Source organism: Eulemur rufifrons, unplaced genomic scaffold (genome assembly GCF_041146395.1).
Source record: "Eulemur rufifrons isolate Redbay unplaced genomic scaffold, OSU_ERuf_1 scaffold_84, whole genome shotgun sequence".
Taxonomy (NCBI): Eukaryota; Metazoa; Chordata; class Mammalia; order Primates; family Lemuridae; genus Eulemur; species Eulemur rufifrons.
Window position 1 is genome coordinate 922,801 of NW_027182866.1, and position 18,823 is coordinate 941,623.

At 60.8% G+C, this 18,823-nt stretch overlaps 1 protein-coding gene across 1 annotated transcript in view; it reads left to right on the top strand.

Annotated features, from left to right (window-relative positions):
• The first annotated feature begins 223 nt into the window (after window positions 1–223).
• SKI (SKI proto-oncogene) overlaps window positions 224–18,823 on the top strand; it is a 65,570-nt gene continuing 46,970 nt past the window's right edge. The window contains exon 1 of the mRNA XM_069464645.1: window positions 224–1,248. Within this exon, the coding sequence (XP_069320746.1) occupies window positions 280–1,248 (969 nt within the window). The 5' untranslated portion in view covers window positions 224–279. The remainder of the gene's footprint in view (window positions 1,249–18,823) is intronic.

An 18,823-nucleotide genomic window follows, 5' to 3' on the forward strand; every position in this document is an offset into this window, starting at 1 on the left:
GGGGGCCCGGGCGGCGGCGGGCGCGGCGCGGGGCGCGTGGATGTGGCGCCGGGCCCGGGCGGCGGCGGGCTCCAGCGGCGGGACCCCTTCGCCCCGCCCGCCTTCCCCTTCGCGCCCCCGGGCGAGGCCGAGGCCGCGGCCGTGATCGGCCGGGAGCCGGCGGCGGGGGGCGGCCGGGGCCGGGGCCGCGGGCGCCGCCGGGGCGCGCGGGGCGGCGGCGGGGGCCGCGGGGGCCCGGGCGCGCGGGAGCGGGAGCGGCCCGGGGAGCCGGAGCGCACCATGGAGGCGGCGGCGGGCGGCCGGGGCGGCTTCCAGCCGCACCCGGGGCTGCAGAAGACGCTGGAGCAGTTCCACCTGAGCTCCATGAGCTCGCTGGGCGGCCCGGCCGCCTTCTCGGCGCGCTGGGCGCAGGAGGCCTACAAGAAGGAGAGCGCCAAGGAGGCGGGCGCGGCCGCGGTGCCGGCGCCGGTGCCCGCAGCCGCCGAGCCGCCGCCCGTGCTGCACCTGCCTGCCATCCAGCCGCCGCCGCCCGTGCTGCCTGGGCCCTTCTTCATGCCGTCCGACCGCTCCACCGAGCGCTGCGAGACCGTGCTGGAGGGCGAGACCATCTCGTGCTTCGTGGTGGGCGGCGAGAAGCGTCTGTGCTTGCCGCAGATCCTTAACTCGGTGCTGCGCGACTTCTCGCTGCAGCAGATCAACTCGGTGTGCGACGAGCTTCACATCTACTGCTCGCGCTGCACGGCCGACCAGCTGGAGATCCTCAAAGTCATGGGCATCCTGCCCTTCTCGGCGCCCTCGTGCGGGCTCATCACCAAGACGGACGCCGAGCGCCTGTGCAACGCGCTGCTCTACGGTGGCGCCTACCCGCCGCCCTGCAAGAAGGAGCTGGCCGCCAGCCTGGCGCTGGGCCTGGAGCTCAGCGAGCGCAGTGTCCGCGTGTACCACGAGTGCTTCGGCAAGTGTAAGGGGCTGCTGGTGCCTGAGCTCTACAGCAGCCCGAGCGCCGCCTGCATCCAGTGCCTCGACTGCCGCCTCATGTACCCGCCGCACAAGTTCGTGGTGCACTCGCACAAGGCCCTGGAGAATCGGACTTGCCACTGGGGCTTCGACTCCGCCAACTGGCGGGCCTACATCCTGCTGAGCCAGGACTACACGGGCAAGGAGGAGCAGGCTCGCCTCGGCCGCTGCCTGGATGACGTGAAGGAGAAGTTCGACTATGGCAACAAGTACAAGCGGCGGGTGCCCCGGGTGAGTGTCCCCAGGGCTGGGAGCTAGGGAGGCTGCGCCTGGGGTGGGATCCCTCCTGGGCCATGGGCTCTGGCCTCCGAAGGCTGGGATCTGTGCTTCTGCCTAACCCCGAGTCTCAGGGTTTGGTTTTGAGCTAAATGAATGCAGGGCATTGTCAGTGTTCCATTGCTAGGGCCACACAGTTTGGAGGAAGGTCCTTTTGCCTGGCCCCCAGGGTGACCCCGAGGGGGACCCAGAGGGGCTAGGCCTGGTGGGTAGCAACGCCCCCACTCCCCCTCGCCAGGCCCACAGCCGTCACCCAGATAGGCTGGGGAGGCTCAGGGGCGGCACAGGCCTTGTGCGCTTGCTCCGAGAGAGAGGCCTGCCCTGAGCTCCAGGACGCTAGATCCAGCAGGACCCAGCCTGGGAGCCTCAGGCCTAGGTCTTCTTTGGGGCCCCCATGAGGCATCTCGGCTTGGTTGGGGTGAAGGTTGCTGCCCTCACCCCAAGCCACTCAGACTTGCAGACAGAGGGGTGCCTTCCCCTGCCCCCAGCATTACAGCTTGGGCCAGGCTGGGCCTAGCTTGTCATCAGCTCCCCGTTTTGTGCCTTCAAGTCTTGGGACCAACACAAAAATGAAGCCAGGTGTCCGGGCCGCAGTGGCAGGGGCCAAGACTTGGTGGCTCTGGGCCTGTGCACGTCCCAGAGACTCCCGTACGGGGAGGGCCGCTTGGCACCCTACTCTGGCCTGGTCAGCGGCACCCAGGCCCAAGCGGTGGAGTTTCTGATGCCTGCGATTTGTTTTGGACTCGCCCATTTCCTTCTGTCCCTCTCTGAAACGCAGAAGGGCGCGGTGCGGAGGGCCGCTGGCCCGGGCTCTGTTGTTTGCCAGTGGGAGGATCTGTGGGATCCGGCTTGGGCAGCTCCCAGGCCTCTGGACGTGGAAATCATTCACTGGGGTCCCCAGGAACTTTCCGTTGTGCACCTACCCAAGTATTTGTAACTTTTCTTTTAAATATCCAGGCTTATTAAATTGCACACACAGAATGCTGCATTGGCTCAGCTATTCTTGGGAGGCCTAATTAATTCAGCTATTGCATCAAACTTTTTTTTTCTGAATCTGTGAATAGATGCTCCAGCCCGGTTTTCTCTGGGCGCCCCTCCAGCGGAGTGTCAGAGCCGTGGGGAGGAGGGGCTGTGGATGGAAGCGAGGGACTGTCGCCTCTGCTCGGAGAGGGCTGCCAAGCGTGTGCATGTGTGCACGCATGTGTTTTCAGTGGTGTCTCTGCCCCTGGCGAGGCCAGCGCCAGGGTGGAGCGTCTGCACACCACTTCTGGGTTGGGGGAGGATGCTGGTGGTGGGGCTGCAGACACCCCAGCAGCCCTGGGGGCCCTCGCTTCAGAGAGGGAGTGGGCTGGGGGGGCATGGTGGCGCTCCCTGCAAGCTGGGGGACCTTCTCTTCGGGGTGCTTGCACCCTGGCCAGTTCCTGTGGCCCTAGGAGGCCGCGTGTGGGGATTGTAGTGGGCTCGGGCAGATGGGTGTGGGTTGCCTGCGGCTGTGGCCTGAGCGACACTTATCTCGTCTGAGCAGGGTGTGTCTGTTTTTGTCGGACTCTGGGTTTTGTGCGTGTGTGTGTGTGTGTTTGTGGTCTTTCTGTGTTCCTGGGCTTTGCTGGGGGCAGGCGGAGTGAACACCAGGGCCTTTTGTCATGGCTGCTACAGAGTGGCGCCCAGGTCACCTGGCTTCTCCCCGCTCGCAGCAGGTCGTGTGATTTGGGTGCGAGGGCCCTTGGGCTTAGGGAAGGCCTGGCCCACGCGCTGCCCGGGAGGAGGCCCCAGTCATAGAGCCGGGCCCGACAGCCTTGTCCTGGTCACTTCAGCTGAAGGTCTGGACTGCTTTTCTCTTTTGATGCCCTCCTTGACGCTGCTCTGAAGTCTCACTTGCTGATTAAAAACACAGTTGTCCCGCCATGATGAGGTGTGCTCAGTGCAAGCGATTGGGGTCTCCAGCCCCGAGGGGCAGCCCAGCCCTGCCCTGGCAGTGATGGCCTCGGCCTGGGTCCCTGTGCGTCTGCCAGCTCCCGAGTCCTTCCTGACCGGGGACCGAGGACTGCCTTGTCCTTCCCATGGGGCACTCGCCCCACGTGCCCCGTGGTCTCTGCGTGGTGTGGTGGGCAGGGTTGCTCCCACGGCTCTGGGCTCTGTCACTGTGCGTTTGGGAGCTCTGGGCTGCATCGTCCCTTTGAGTCCCCCCCCCCCCCAGTCCGCCATGTGCTTGTCTGTGTACGCACAGGGCGCCACGTGGGCGGGAGTGTCAGCGTCAAGGTGGGTGTGGACCCAGGGCTGGCCGACCCCTTGTCCTAGAGGGAGTGGCCGGGCAGCCCCCAGCCCCTGCTGGTCCCGGTGGGCTCCTCCCACTCACCTTTTGACAGCGCATTCTCAGGATACGTTTTGATTTCTTCACTTCCTTTGTAGCTTATTTTAATATTTTTGATCTGCCGAGGACGAGGGCAGAAGGAACAAAGAATGTACTGGAACTCTGTTTGCAGGGGCTGCTGCTCCCAGCAGGCCTCTGGGCTGTGCCAAGCGGGGCAGCTGGAACGCCTTCCGGGTGCTGTGGCAGGGCGTGGGCCGAGCCTCCTGTCAAGTGGGATGGGGTCAGTGCTTCTCGGTGACCTCCCCAGGGTCCCTGGGACCCTGATTACCTCTGCGCACCCTGCGTTGCCGGTGGCCTGGCCACGGCGGGGTCGTGGTTCCTGTGGTCGCCCCAGTGTGGAACCGAGCAGAAGGCGGGGCTCCAGCTTCTAGCCCCGGAAACCCTGTGGGCAGGCAGCCAGGCCGGAGGCCCTGGCGTGTCAGCGGTGCTGTGGCAACGTGAAGGGCTGGCGGTCGTTCTTGGTGCTGCCTTGATGTCACGGGGGCAGAGGAGCTGTCCCCTTCGTTTAGTGGCCGTCAGGCCCCGCCTCCTTCCCGTGGTACAGCTTGGGTGCCTGGCGAGTCACCTCTCGTGGACCCCTGTGGCTGCTGTCCTGGGCAGGTGGGGTTGGTCTCACTTCCGCACTCTGTCCCTTGCTGGCCTTGTGACCTCGAACCAGCTTCTCAGCCTCTGTCTGCCTCAGTCTCCTCACGTGTAAACTGGAGGCTGGTGTCGAATGTCACAGGTGCGGTACGGACGGGTGGTTTTGCTGCTGGGAACCCGTGGTAAAAAGGCACCTCTGAGCCTTCCCCGCGCCCACCCCTCTTCTTCTCTGCCTGGGGGGCTCTGTCCCCGTCTCTCGGGTTGTCTGCCAGCTCTGGACTGCACGGGACTCCGTCCTCTTGTGGTCAGGGACTGCTCTCAGAAAGGGAGACAATGTGGCCGTGTGCGCCGCCGCTTGGCCCGCTGCCTGGGACCTGGGACGCGGCTCCTTGTCCCGCAGGACGTCTCGCTGGGCAACCAAGTGCTTCTCTTTCAGACTGACGACGAGATGGTGCCTCCGGTGGCGGCAATAGGCCGCGGTGCATTCCAGAAACGGGGGCTCCTTTTAACTGCTGTTTGTGGTCGTGGACGTTCTCGGGGGGGTTTGGGTTGCTTCAGATGGCGGCCGTCTCTCTTTCAGACGCCCGAGTTCTCGGGGATCTTTCAAGTAGAATTTCTGTTTTCTGTGTGGGTGGAGGTGCCTTTTAGGGGGCTGTAGGCTGATAGTTGCGTGGTTTGGAAACTCTGTGTGCGGAGGGCCACGCCGTGTGTCAACCGGCTGGCGGGGTCCCTGGTCAGAGACAGACAGCTGGCCAGGGGAGTGGCAGCAGCTTTTAGGTGCAGAGGTCAGGAAGGGGTTGCTGGGCTTTGGGACGCTCTGTGAATAAGTTGGGTTTTGCTCTTTTAAGCCGGAATGACCACAGGAAGGGACAGCATCAGGAGCTGGAGGTGACTTGCTTTTTCTAGGACCCCCTCGAAGACAGCAGCCAGCCAGCGTGGCCTCTGGGGCTGTGCTCACCAGAGGCCCACAGTCTGGCGAGCGCTTCAGGGGCCATCTGATCCTTTGTCCGCTGGCTTCCTTCTGCAGAGGTGCTCGCTGTGTGTCCCGCTCCAGGTTTTCCCAGGGTTCCTGGTGACTTCTCAGCCCCTGGACGGGCCTTCGATCTGGTCTGTCTGGCCCCCCGGGTGAGGGCTCCAGGAGGAAGGCCGGCGGGGTCTTCTCAAGTGGGGAAACTGAGACACAAGCGTGGGCTCTGGCTCCTGCCCCCTCGCCCACCCCTTGCAGCCAAGGAGGGCGTGGGGGTCCCTGGTGCCCACCGTAGGCTTCTGCAGGGAGCAGAGCCTCGAGTAGGTCTGTTGGTCTGGGACCCCTCTGGGAGCAGAGCCGGCTTCCTCCCTTGCCTTCCAGGGCAGCAGCGTCACTGAGTGGTCCTCACCCCTGCCCCGTGTCCCCCTGTCGGTGTGGGGCTGTGGGGAGTAAGGTCATTGGCTCCCTGGTGTGTTGTTTCTCAGCCTCCCCTGCAGCAGCTGGTTTGTGTAACGTCTGTCTGAAACGCGGGGAAGGGCAGACAGGACGCTGCGCGGGAGGAAGTCTGGGTTAAGTGTGACCTGAGCCGTGCCCGGAGCCCAGGTTGGGGCTGCGCTGCCCTGGTGGGGCCTCCGGGAGGAGGTGGCGGGGCCAGGCCCTGGCCCTGGCCGTCTGGCAGGAGGTGTCCACGGCTGGCTGGGCTCTCTGTGGCAATAATGTGTCTCTTTCTAAGGATTGCGAAAGTTAGGGAGGGTTTCTCCAGTGGAAGAATTATGCAAGTTTCAACTGAAATGTTTTAAAAAGTTTCTTTGTTTTGAGTGCAAAATATAGAGGCTGAATTATTTCCTTAAGATCTGGGAGAACTGAGAAAGGAGGAAAATGCCCCTCCTGACTGCCGGGCTCTGGGGTAGGGTGCGGGGTCAGGGTAGGGTGTGGGGTCGTGGAGGGAGCCCAGGAGACGGGCTGTTCACACCTGGGGGTCAGTCCCTTCCTGCCCTGGCTGTCACCTGCGTGGTCGGAAGTGGGTTCCGGTCAGTGTCCGGCACACCCACGGATGGTGTCCCTGGGGGCCACATGGGGCTGTGGAGGCCATGAAGCCACTTTCTTACCTGGGTGAGCCTCTCCTGGGTCTGCCCCGCGTCACTCCTCGGGGGCTTGGTCGAGCCTCTGGACTCCTGGGGCCGTGCTGGCTGTCTTGCCGTCTGTGAGGCTACTTGGGTTGCCCTCGAAGCGCCAGGCACATTCCGGCGTGGGGTGGGGGCCGCGTGCAGTGAGTGACAGCTCCCGGCGCTGCACCCGTGAGTCCAGTTCCAGAGGGCGCGCTTCCCTGCGGTGCTTCATGTTTCCCCGGGGGCCTCCTGCTCTGGGTTGTGCCACCACTGGACTCTGCTTACGTCCTAAAAGGACAGACCAAAATTGGGGTGTGGACTTTAAATGAGATTGTGGGGATGCTGCCAACATCTGGAAGGACAGAGTGGCCGGAGCATCCACACTGCCCCATGTCCTTTGGCCTTTGCTTGAATTCTTGTTCTTTTGCGCGGTCTTCGTCTTGTTTGGGTAGAGACAGATAAGGGGCTTCAGGAAAGGACTGGAAGGAGCCTGGGGAATAGCTGAGCTTCTGTCTTGACATTTGGCATTTGTGACTCACAAAGATTCAGAGAATGCTCCAGCTCCGTGACTTTGCAGCTACAGGTGTGACCGTCGGGCCTGGCCCTGGGGGTCGTGTGTGGGTTGTGGTCATGGCTGAGGCCCCAGTTTTGGGGCCAGAGTAAATCCTCCCGGAGCCTCCGTGGAGATCACTGGCTGTCAAGGCTCATTGCAGCTGTTCTCCGGCCAGAAAAGGGAAACCTGGACACCTTCAGGAGTGGAGCTGGGATCTTCCTTGGGTGTCATTCTTTTCTCGCCCCGTTTCATATTTTGGAGAAGTTCACTCAGATCTGACTTGGGGACGCTTCTACCCTGGGTCCACGTAGGAGTGCTCGGAAGACGCTGGAATGTTACCTTTGGCTGGCGGCAGCGAGAGCTGTTCTTCCCAGCTCTCGGCCTGCCTGGATGGGCCTCTGACGGGGCTTCCCCTGGGGTGGGCAGCTGTGGGTGTGGAGGGCCGCGCGGTGGGTCCCCGGTCAGAGGCAGACTCCTGGCCAGGGCAGCGACAGCAGCTTTTAGGTGCAGAGGCCAGGAAGGGGGTGCTGGGCTCCGGGACCCTCTGTGAATAAGTTGCATTTGCTTGCTTGGGAAGACTCTCTGCGGGTCCCACTGTGCTTCCTGCGTTAGAGAAGTGCGGTGCCTCAGGCTGGTGGCCTTGGGCGGGCACGGGTGTTGGGGGAGGCCGGCACTGTTGCCCTCATCGGAGGATCGGTCTTGTCCTGATGGCTGCAGCCGCCGGGGTCTGCAGGGGCAAGGGTGCCTGCGTGGGGACCTGCGCGGCCGACCGAGGGCCCAGGGTGCTGACTGGACTGAGGAGTGGCCCTTCCCCTTCCTGAGTCAAGCCCTGCGCTGAGCTCCACCCATGAGGGTCCCTGGAGTCTGTGTCTTCTGACGGAGGTCAGAGGTTGGGCTGTTGGAGCCTGCCTGGGCCGGGTTGTTTGAGGAGCTGATGCGCAGCGGGAGGCTGGTCTTCAGCATGTCCTGGGGCAGCCCTGCCGGTGCCGTGTCTGGCGTCAGCGCCTCTCCGCCAGGTGCTGTGCTGGGGGCCAGCCTCGTGGTCCCTGCCTGGTGTGGCCGCAGCATAGGCAGAGCGGCCGGAGAGTGGTCATCCGTGGGCCCCATGCGTGGCCTGCTGGCCCCAGGTTTGTTTGAGAGACTGATACTTGGAGAACCCAGACTGCTCTTGGAAAGCAGTTTGTCCTCGTGCCTCCCTGCCTGCCCTGGCCCGCCATCTCTGCGTGGCAGTGGACGTGGTCATGGCCGCCACTGTGCCCCGTACATGCTGTTCCCTGTGCTGCTCTGGGACGTGGGTGGTCCTGCCAGGCCCTCCATGGTGCCCGGGCTGGGCCTGGCTTGGTGCTGGTGGGGCCCCTGGATACAGATGCTTCCCCGCCACACCCATCCCTGAGGCCTCTGGGTGGCGGCCGCCCTTGGCGCTCCCTGCCTGGAGGCTTCCTCTCTGGAAGTGGTGAGAGCCTGTGGCGCCAGATGAGAGACTCCTGTTTGTTTAAGGTGAGCTCGGGGTCTGGACTCTGAGCCCTGGTCTGAGGGAGGAGGAGCACGCCTGGCGGGGCAGCCGGCCATGTGGACGGGGCGTGTGTGCGCGTGTGCTGGGGGGTGGGGGGTGCGCCTCCTGAGGACACTGTGCCCACCCGTGCTGCTGCCACATGTCCCTTGGACTAGCAGTAACCGACGAGGGATGTGCCCAGAGCCTGTGCCTCCAGCAGGCCTGGCCGTGGCGGGGCCTGTGTGTTGGCGGGGGCTGCAGGAGGGCCTGCCGTCCGCCCTCCCCGCAGGCGTTGTGCCCCTGGGCTGGGCCTGCTCTCCTGGGGAGGGGGCCTCGGGTGGGAGACGCCTGGGACTTCCATAGCACTTCCATAGCGGCGTCCTCCCTGGACACTGGCGTGGACCTGGAGGGAGGAGGGGACCCGCCGGATCCGCCCTGGCGCCTGCCCGGTGCTTGGGTGCTGTTGGCGGTATCCTTGCTCCGCCTCACCTGCTGCTCCCGGCTTCCCGGCGTTACAACCATGTTGCCCAAACCATTAAAAAAATCATACTCCCAAGTTGAATGATATGCAAATGTAGTCAATTAAGCGAGGGGATTTTAATTAGCAGTTTAAGTTCATGTGTGAAGTGCCTTGCCTTAATTACTTGACAGTTTTGTTGTAAATTTGCTAAGTTTTTTTTTGCAGAACTATCAAAACTGTGATTTTTTTTTTTTTAACATTCTTGTATGCAATAAGTGTCGCCCAGCTCGCCTGACCCTAGTGGATTTGTCTCAATTTATAAAGCTCTTTAAACTGTGAAAACAAGGTAAACCCTGCGGGTTGCCTCCATGTGGCTCAGTGCGCCAAGCTGCGCTCTGTGTTTCCCGGGCACTCGCTGGCGGTGGGGACCTGCGGCAGCCGCCGTGGGCTCCCAGGGTGGGGGAAGAGCTCGGAGACCCTTGGTCCCAGGTGCGATCTGGGCAGCTGATGACCGCACCCGGACACCGAGACCTGAGGTGGAGTCAGGAAGGGCTTCGGCCTGGTTGGGCCTCGGCGTGTGAGTGATTGGAACCCAGGCACGAGGACCCCCACGGCACGGGGCCCCCCCATGGCACAGGGCCTGTGTCCCATCTAGTGGTCCTGACTCTTGCTCACAGCCAGCCTTGGACGGCTGCTCTCTCTGCCTCGGGGGTTCACAGTCCAGTTAATGATTTCCAGGTTCCTTTCTCTACCATCTGAGAGCCTCCTCTTGATTTTCTTGAACCAGAGAGCAGTTTCCATGATGGTGGAGTGGGTGAGGCTCTGCCCGCCAGGTGCCTTCCCGACTGCCGGGCCCAGCCCCACCTGCCCCGCCCAGCTGTTTCCAGTGTGGACGGTGCGATTGGTAAAAATTGCTCTTTCCTGTGGATCTAGAATTTGCTTCCATTTGCCTGTTACACTATTAAAGTTGTCTCCCGGGGGTCCTCTATGGTTTTTAGTGCCCCCACCCCGTTAATTACCTGATTGAGCTTGATGCCTCTAGTGTAGATAGGGTTTTTGTTTTCTCGCTTAAACATTTTTACTTGAATTATGGTTTGCTTGTTAGTTAACTGACTCTACATAGAGGACTAGATCTGTTGTCTTTCAGGAGCAAGCGTGTCTGTGACGGCCTGTGTCCTGGTTTCCTCTGTGAGGCGCGGCCCCAGGACCAGCAGGACAGCCCCACAGCGTGGATGTTGTCCCCGGGGTCCCACTCCCCTGAGGCTGTCCCAGCCTTCTGGGACCTTGGCCAGGGAGGCCTGGGGAGGCCTAAGTGGTGGCCGGGAGGAGTGGGGGAGGTCTGAGCCCTGAGCCGCAGTGGTGGCCGGGGCAGGGTGGCGGAGAGACACTGCCTTTCCCAGGGCATGTGGCCCTGCCATGAGCTGCCGAGGGGAGTCGCCTGGCTCCGGAGGAGCAGGTCCTGCTGGTGGTGGCCTCGGGGACGGGGCTGTAGAGCGGGCCGGTGGGCAGGGGCTCCCAGGGCGGTTGGGGCCCATGGTAAAGGAAATCAAGTGGATTTTAAGGTGTGAAGTTCTGTTTAGCCCGAAGTCACTGTACAGTGTTAGAAAACCTGGGGTTGTCAGAAGTGAAGTGCTTTCTCCTCCTCAGGAGACCGACACAGTCGTAAACCCGGGAGGGGAGTGGCGGCGAGGTGCCGCACCCCTGTACGTCTCTGTGGGAGGCCACCGTGGCCCTGGTGGCCTGGTGGCCTGGCCCTGCACGGCTCCTCGCTGCAGACTGTCGCCGGTGGGTGAGGGGAGAAGTATGGCATCCTGTTTTTCACGTGCAGGTAAAAGACGGGTAAAGCACAACTGTCTCACTGACACAGCCGTGTCACTGAAAATGTTTGAGGCCCAGGGCAGGTGGGGCCCGGCCATGGCCTCTTCTTGCCCCTCTGGGGAGGGTGGCCCCTTCCCTTGGCCTCTGGCCTCTGAGCTTGACGTGTGGTGCGGACGGCCCAGCTGAGGGCGGGCAGGTGGCGCCCTGTTGCTGTCGGCCTCCTTGGCTGTGCCCAGACCCTGTGATGCTCTGGTTAAACCTTGTCGGGGGACCTGCCAGGCTGTCACGCGTGGGCTGCAGGCGAGGCGTCTGCAGAGGCTCCGTGGTTGCCCAACACACGTGGCCGCTGCCATTTCCCCCTGAAACCTTGAGGGACATGGGCAGAAAACCAGGAAGCTGTGGGTCCTGACGGGTGGAGCTCTGTGGGGTCCCCCCTACTGTTCCCACCCCAGGGGCACGGAGGACCTGGGGTCCCCCTTGGCAGGGAGCGCTTTTCTTGTACTGTCATTGTGAACAGATAAAAACGTAGTTTTATATGGAAAATTGAAACTTACGTCAAAGCAGAGAGACCGTGCACCCCGCGTACCCAGTTCAACAGTTACTAGCATCTGGCTAATTTTGTTTCATCTAACTCCCTCTCCTGTGTTTCTGAGGGGGCTGTAATTTTTAAAAGCAAATCCCAGGCATCATCTTATTTCATAGTTAGGTGTTTCAGTGTCTGCGTCTAACAGATACGGAATTTAAAGAATCTCAACCATGATGCTGTTAATGTGTCTAGTGAAGTTAATGAAAATTTCTTGACACCAGCCGGTGTTCATTTCTTGCTGTCCCAGAGAGCCTTTTTGCTGTGCTTTTTGGGACCTAGGGACACCGCTGCGTGTGGTTGTTGGGTCTTCTGTGCCCGAGTGCATATGTGTGGTGCGATGATGGCCTGCGGGGACAGTCCCAGGTGCTGGCCTGAGCCTGGCAAGAGACTACAGTTCTGCCTGTTGAGAGGCACAGAAGCCGAGAGCGAGGCCAGGGCCTGCTGGCCGCGGAGCCGGTTCCTCCCCCTTGCGGGAGGCCAGCCCTGGGACCGTCGGTGGTCCGAGACCGGCCTCGGTGGTGGGTCCTCAGCGCAGCTCCCGCAGCTAGGAGGCCTGGGGAAGGGGAAGCGGTACGCTCTCGTAGACATGGGTGAACATCGTCCCACACGTGTGTGATCAGGAAGGCAGCTGGTACCTGCTCGTCGAAGGATCCTGAGACGGTGGAGAAGAGTACAGAGTGACCCTGTGGTCCCGCCCTCACTGTAACCTTTGCCAGTGACTGAAAATAGTGTTTTCAATTGGGTTTTTCCGCATGTACGCTACGGTCTGCCTTTTTCACTGAATCAGGGAGGTGTCACGGGTATTTCTGTTACTAGGTTTACTGTAGAAATACCATTTTAACATCCTTTCAGAAGACAAGCTCTAAGCACGCAGTAACGATGTTCGGACAGCACAGAAGGGTATGAAAGGCAGACGTGAACACGTGGGCGAAGCTGTTCTTGGTTTACCGCAGCGAAAAGTCCTGCTCTGTGCCAGCCCCTCTCCACTTAGCGTCTTTTGGGATGTCAGTGCTGCTGGGTGCCCTCGGCCAGCCGCCTGGTGTTTCAGAGCATTTGGTGGTATTGAGGGCTCTGTAATTTATTTAACGTCGAGGGCATATGCTATGTTTTGTTATTGCAAGGGATGCTTCAGGGCTCGTCTTACCAGGGACGCATCACGGAAGCACCATCTTGACGCGCGCAGCAGCACGGAGTGAGCCACCTGCTTGGCTACTCCCCAGACACGGTTCGCTCTGCCCTCTCGCCATGTGAGTGCCCGCCCACTGTGTCTGCCCTGGGGGGCCGTAGGGTGGCCGCTGTGCTGTCCCAGAAGCCCCTTTCAGCAGGGCTCGTCCACAGCGGCAATCTCGCTGGGAGCCCTTGTGCTCCTCCTGACTGGCTGTCCCCATTCTCGACCCCGGGACCAGGGAGCAGATGCTGTTGGGCGTATCTTGGCCCACACGGCCACGAGAGCAACACACGTGTCTGGAGCACAGGCCCGGGAATGAAACGGCAGGGTCGGAGGGTGCGTTGATGGTGTCAGCCCGTCCTGCAAAGCGTCCGCCTTCCTGCCCCTCGGTCTTACTGGCTGTAAATGTGGCGGCCGCGCGAGGTGTGTGCGGAGAGTTTCTGGGGGGTGTGGTGGGTCGGTGGGAGTGCGCACCAGCCGGCCTGCTCGTTGCCCTTTTGTTTATTTGCTGATCCGTGTGCGCACGTGCACACGCGGTATACACCTGCGTGCCTCTGCACCCTGAATCAAGGGGGGTAATCCTGTTTGTGCTCAGGTCTTTGTGCACATTTCCGGGCTTTAGTAGCCTCTGAGGCCCCAGAAGGTGGGGATTTTCTAAGGGCTGCTGACTGTACTCCTCACCAGAACCTTCTCTCAATGGCGTGCCCGTCTCCGTGCCCAGGGAATTAAGCTGCCCATTTTCCCACCTGCTCACAACCTTAGGGCACTGTCACACAGAGTATCTTTGTTAATTTGGAAGGTGAAAAGTCTCACTGTTTAATTCGTACTTCTTTGCTTTCTAGTGGGGTTGGCCATTTTGTTATTTTTAGTATTTTTTTTCTGTAATTTGCCTCGTGTATATTTTTTTTTTTATTGTGGCACAATAGACATAAAATTTAGCGTTAAGTGTAACCTTGGGTAGGTGCTAAGGACATTTACTTTTTTTTTTTTTTTTTTTGAGACAGAGTCCCATTCCCACGCAGGGTGTCGTCATAGCTCACAGCAACCTCGAATTCCTGGGCTCAGGTGATCCTGCCTCAGCCTCCTGAGTAGCTGGGACTACAGGCGCTACCACCTCGCCTGGCTAATTTTTCTATTTTTTGTAGGGATGGGGTCTCGCTATGTTGCCTGGGTTGGTCTTAACTCCTGGCCTCAAGCGATCCTCTCTCCTCGGCCTCCCAAAGTGCTGGGATTACAGGCAGGAGCCACCGCGCCCGGCCCAATTGATGTTTCTGTGCAGGCATCACCACCACCAGTTCCGTCTCTGCAACCTGATCATCTTCCCCAGCTGAACCTCTGTCCCTGGTAAACACTAACTCCCCATGCCCCGTTCCCCCCTGCCCCTGGCACCACCGTTCCAGTTTCTGTCTCTGAATCTGGCTGCTCCACGAACCTCATACTCATGAGTGTGTTTATGAGTGGAATCAGACGTTATTTGTTCCGTTTGTGACTAGGGCATTTCACTTAGCACAGCGTCCTCAGGGTTCACCCATATGATAACGGGTCGGGATTTCCTTCCTTTTTGAGACTGATACTCCGTTGTACGGGTGGGCCACATTTTGTCTGTTTCTCTGTCCACGGACACTCGGGCTGCTTCCCCCTTTTGGCTGTTGTGAGTGAGGCTGTGTGAACGTGGCGTGCGGACTGTCCTCGGACCCTCTTTCCGTTCTTTTGGGTATAGACGTGGAAGTGGAATTGCTGGATGGTGGGCAGTTCTGCCCTGTCGTCGTCCCGTGTGGCTGACACATTGCATGCTCCCCCCAGCAGTGCTGCCAGGGTTCCAGTTTCGCCACGTCCTCGCCAACACTTGTTATTTTCTGTTTTTTGATAGTAGCCGTCCCAGTGGGTGTGAGGTGATGTCTCGCCGTGGTTTTGATTTGCATTTCCCTGATGATTCGTGACGCTGAGGTCTTCACGAGTGTATTGGCCATTCCTGTGTCATCCTTGGACAAACGTCTGTTCCAGTCCCTTGCCCGTTTTGAACTGGGGGTTGGTGTTTTGGTTCAGACTTGGTTCTTTGTCTGCGCTGGATGAGAATCCCTTCCCATTTTGTGTAAACTTCATCTCCTGTCCAGTCGCCTGCACGTGCTGTGGTTTCATTGTCCTTGCTAGAGGGCTGCCCTCGGCCCTCTGCCGTGGTGTCTCTCTGCCGTGGTGTCGGGAGGCAGGAGCATCCCATTGCTGGGCTCCTCTTTGTAAGACGTGACCCCTGTGGGTGCCTCGGTGCCTGGGGCTGTACCCCCACCCCCAGCTGGGCAGGGGCTGTGTCTGAGACTATGGCACTCAAGGGAGAGACTCCGGCCGATGCACAGGTGACAGCCACCTGCTAGGGTGAAGGACTGTGAGCCCCACTGGAGGAGTGGAGTCTCTGACTGGGAGTGCAGCAGGCCGGCCCGAATGGGGCTGATGTTCCGTTATGGAGCACCTACTGTGTGCCTGGCCTGTGGCAGCCATGAAAGAGAACACTGTGGCCCGAGGGGCTAGTCTGGTGGGCTGGAGAGCCCACCTCCCCCACTGCACCCAGGGCTGCCCCTGCTTCCTGGGGAGGCCTGCGTGCATGCGCAGGGGGCGAGGGCAGGGCCTGGACAGATGGCAGGGCTCAGCGGGGCCAGGGAAGGGCAGGGCTGCAAGAGCGTTTCAGTCTCCTGGGCGGTTCCGTGAGCTGGTGCGCACCTTCCTGCTCACTCCTACTTCTGTGTCCTGCCAGATTCTGGAGAAAGTTCATTTAAAAAAATGGCTTCACTGAAAACACAAAGGCCTACATTGCTACCTTTTTAGTCTCTTCGCCAAATGTGGTGGTGTGGTAGAGGGTAGACCCAGAGCAAGCTGCTGTTTTCCTGGCAGTTCTTGGAAGCATCTTCCTGGGGTGGGGGTGCAGCTGCCAGGTAGGAGGGACACCCCTTTGCCCTGGCTGCTTGGGGTGGGGACAAGCTGTGGCTTGACCTTGGCTTTTCCCATGAACAGGAGGACAGGGGCCCTGGGGCCTGATCCTCTCCTGGGATCAGGACTTGTTCTTCCTGCTTCCTGGGCTCTGAAGCTGCCCTCGGGGAGCGCACAGCTGACCTGTGGCTGGAGTCCAGTCTGGCTTTCGGAGAGAGTGACCGGGAGTCCTCCCCCTCGCTGCTGGCCACCTGCTTTGGCGTCCTCCCTTCTGCCCATTTGCCACATCTGATGAGGCTGGGATTGTCCCTGGGTGTGGCTTGCCTGCCTCTTTTGGGAGGGCTTCTAGGTTGGGCCGGTTCTCAGCCCTGTGTTGGACGAGCTTGGCTCTGCAGGTTCTGGCACCTTGCTGAGAGGCTGTGGTCAGCGGGTGCCAGTGACCACGGGTGCTTGTGGGGACCTTGCATGGAGCAGCCGAGTCCCTTCCCCAGAGCCCAACAGACCTGGCCATCTGCCCCTCTGGGAGACGAGACTGAGGGGTTCCTGGGGTGTCCCCCAGGCTCATGGGGCCTGGATGGCACCTTGGCCAGGATGGGCGGTACCCATGCTGCCCACGTCCCCGTCCCCAGGGTTGCACTGACTGAGCTGGTGACTCAGCCCCTCAGGCGGCCATTTCCATCACTTGGTTTCCAAAGGCCCCATCTTGGCCTCCCCCGTCAGGAGCAGGCTCAGGCCCTGGGGCAGGTTCCTGGCCAGGGTGACCGCTCTGCTCTTTTGTCCAGCTTTGTCTTAACTGTTGAATATTAATGAGGGGGGGCTGGGGCCTGAGCGCAGCGCCGCAGGGTGGCTCTTTAAAGAAGGGACCTCGCCTTTTGTTTTGCAAATACCACTGGGGTCCCAAGCCCGTGGGTGGGGGTGACGCTACTGGTTAGATTCAAAAGGGAGGCCTGGCTGGCGGAGCCTGGGCAGGCAGCCTTTGACCCCAGGCAGAGGGTGGCTCTTTGTTTTGGGGTATAAAGAAAGAAAGAGGGGGACAGTCCTCCAGCCGGGCACTTGCTTCACCTGCTGCGGTTTTCCTCTGCCCACGAGTGAAGTGAAAATCACCATAACTGGATTTGGGTTTTAACCTATTCTTTTTCCTTCTCCCGTCTTCTCTGCAGATAGTAGTCGGTGTGGTTTTTTATTTCTGGTCAGATGGAAGTTTCTAAGAGCTCAGAGGCAGCACTGCTTAGGCATGGACTGAATCCTGGCTTGGCCACGTCCTCACTCTGTGACCTTGGGTCATGTTACCCCTCAGGGCCTCAGTTTCCCCTCAGCCCCTCTCGTTTTTGGCTGAGGCAGTCTCAGGAGCCAGGCCCAGCTGATGGGCTGTGTCTGGGCACTGGCGCGGTGACCATGCCCTCAGCCAGCCGCTCAACTGAGGGACGCCTGCAGGCGCTGTCGCAAAGGCTGCGGGTGTGCCGGCGGTCTGGGCGTGCGCTGCAGGTTCGTGGTGCTGCCGGCCACTGCCGCCCCGACGGTCTGCTCCGAGGTGGAGGCTGATTCCATCGGGCAGTGCTCTTGGTGGAATGTGCAGGACGCATCCCCCCGGGCCTCGGGGTTGAGGCCCACGGTGGTGGGGTCCACACGGCCCTGGCCTTGCTCCTTAAGATACTGGGGGCCGCCACTGTCCTGGAAGCCCTGGGGACGCAGGCTGAGGACGACTTGGGGCTGCGGGGCCCAGTGTGCAGGCTGGGCGTGCCTGGCGGTGCTGGCGCAGCACACGTGTCGAGTTCGACCTCTGACGCTGCCCAGGGCTCCAGTTCAGCGCGAGGCCAGTGGGATGTTTTCAACTGTCATAGGTTTCTGTGATTCTTCAGGCAGTGACTGGGCATGTGGCCCGGCAGGGACCGGTTCCTATAGCCCAATCTGAGGGGCTGAAACTGACCCCAGGACAGTTCTTACTGGGAAAAGAGATTTTTCAGAAAATGGGAGCAAGGCAGTTGTGGAGAGCAGCTGAGGGATGCCTGGCCCCGCCCTGCGCTGCTAGGGCTGAAAGCTCGGCCTCCGGGAGGGGAAGGGAGGGGAAGGGAGGGGAAGGTCTCCCGGGCTGCCGCCTCCTCCTGCTGCCTGGCTGTCCTGGTCACAGGCCCCTTAGATGCGTCCATTGTTGTTCCAGGTAGTTGAACTGGAATTTGCGATGTTTTAGTAGCTATAGTTTGTTACAGTTCAGAAAATTTGGAGCTTTTGGTGTTCGTGTCATTCTGGTTTCAATTTGGATGCTTTTGGCTGCCTGTGTTAGAGAAACCACTAAATGTGGCTGAACCCGAGGCCCTGCCGTGGGGCTGCCCAGCCCTGGAGTCACACTCTGCTGGGCTGTCCCAGGGCCCCCGTCCTGCCTCCATGCGGGGTGGCTGCTTCTGCTCCAGGTACACCACCGTCCACCGCTGGCGGGGGAGCAGGAGTCGGCCTGTTGGCAAGCTGCCACCTCTCCTTAGTGTAGGACTTTCATCTTGAGACGTCTTCACGCCCACAGTGATGTTGCAGGGGTGCCATGGCGGGTCCTTGTCCCTGAGACCAGTTGCTGTTCTTGCTCTGCCACGGTGGCCTGCTCTCCACGTGATTGCTTTTGCCATTTTTTGCTAGTCATTTGAGAACATGCTTCAGTCGGTGAGGTCCTGCCCCCAAGTGCGTCAGTGAGAATTTCCTAAAAACATGGGATCCGGTGTGTGACCCTGGCATAGTGGCCGAATCCAGGAAGCCAACCCCTGCCCCCGGGCCCCCGTCCCCATCCCCACGCCCTGTGTCCTTTGTGGGGCTTTGCCTCCGCCCAGGACCTGCCCCATGGTCAGCCACCTTCTCTCCTGAGCCCGTTCCACTGGGCAGCCCCTCGGGACGCTGTGCGCGGGAAGGTCCGCGGTGCTGCCTGCTGGCCGGGTGGGAGGCCGGGACAGGATCCGGGGCAGGATCGGGGCAGGATCCCGCAGCCTCACCAGGCAGCCTCAGACAGCCTCTCCCTCAGGCGTTAATAAGTAATCTGTGGGGAGACTTTAGACTTGGCATGTCCCTGTCCCCGTGAACCTTCTCCCAGTGCGTCACGGTCCCTTGGGAGTTTGCCCGACACAGTGACAGTGACCTCACTGCCTGCTGCCATCGCTTCCTCCCGTTCAGTAGCACTGTGGACTGTGTTTTTAAAGAATCACTGTCACAGGCCATTCTTGCCGCTGTTGTGATGCCAACTGTCCTCCGTTGCAGTACGCACTGCCTGGTCCCTGCTGACGTCTGAGAGCAAGCAGGTGCTGCCCGGCACCTGGCCACCTGCACGACTGGTGGCCGCGTTGTGTGGCTTGTCGACTCCTAACCGGATTATCCAGTGGCTGGGACTCAGTTGGAGGCTCAGCCCAAACTTGCACACGGTCCTCCTCCCTCCTCCCACGGGGGCCTTGCCTGCTGGGCGGTGCCTCCTCGGGGCAGCCATCTGTGAGGGCTGGAACCACGCAGTGGTCGCACGTTACTGGTGAAGCTA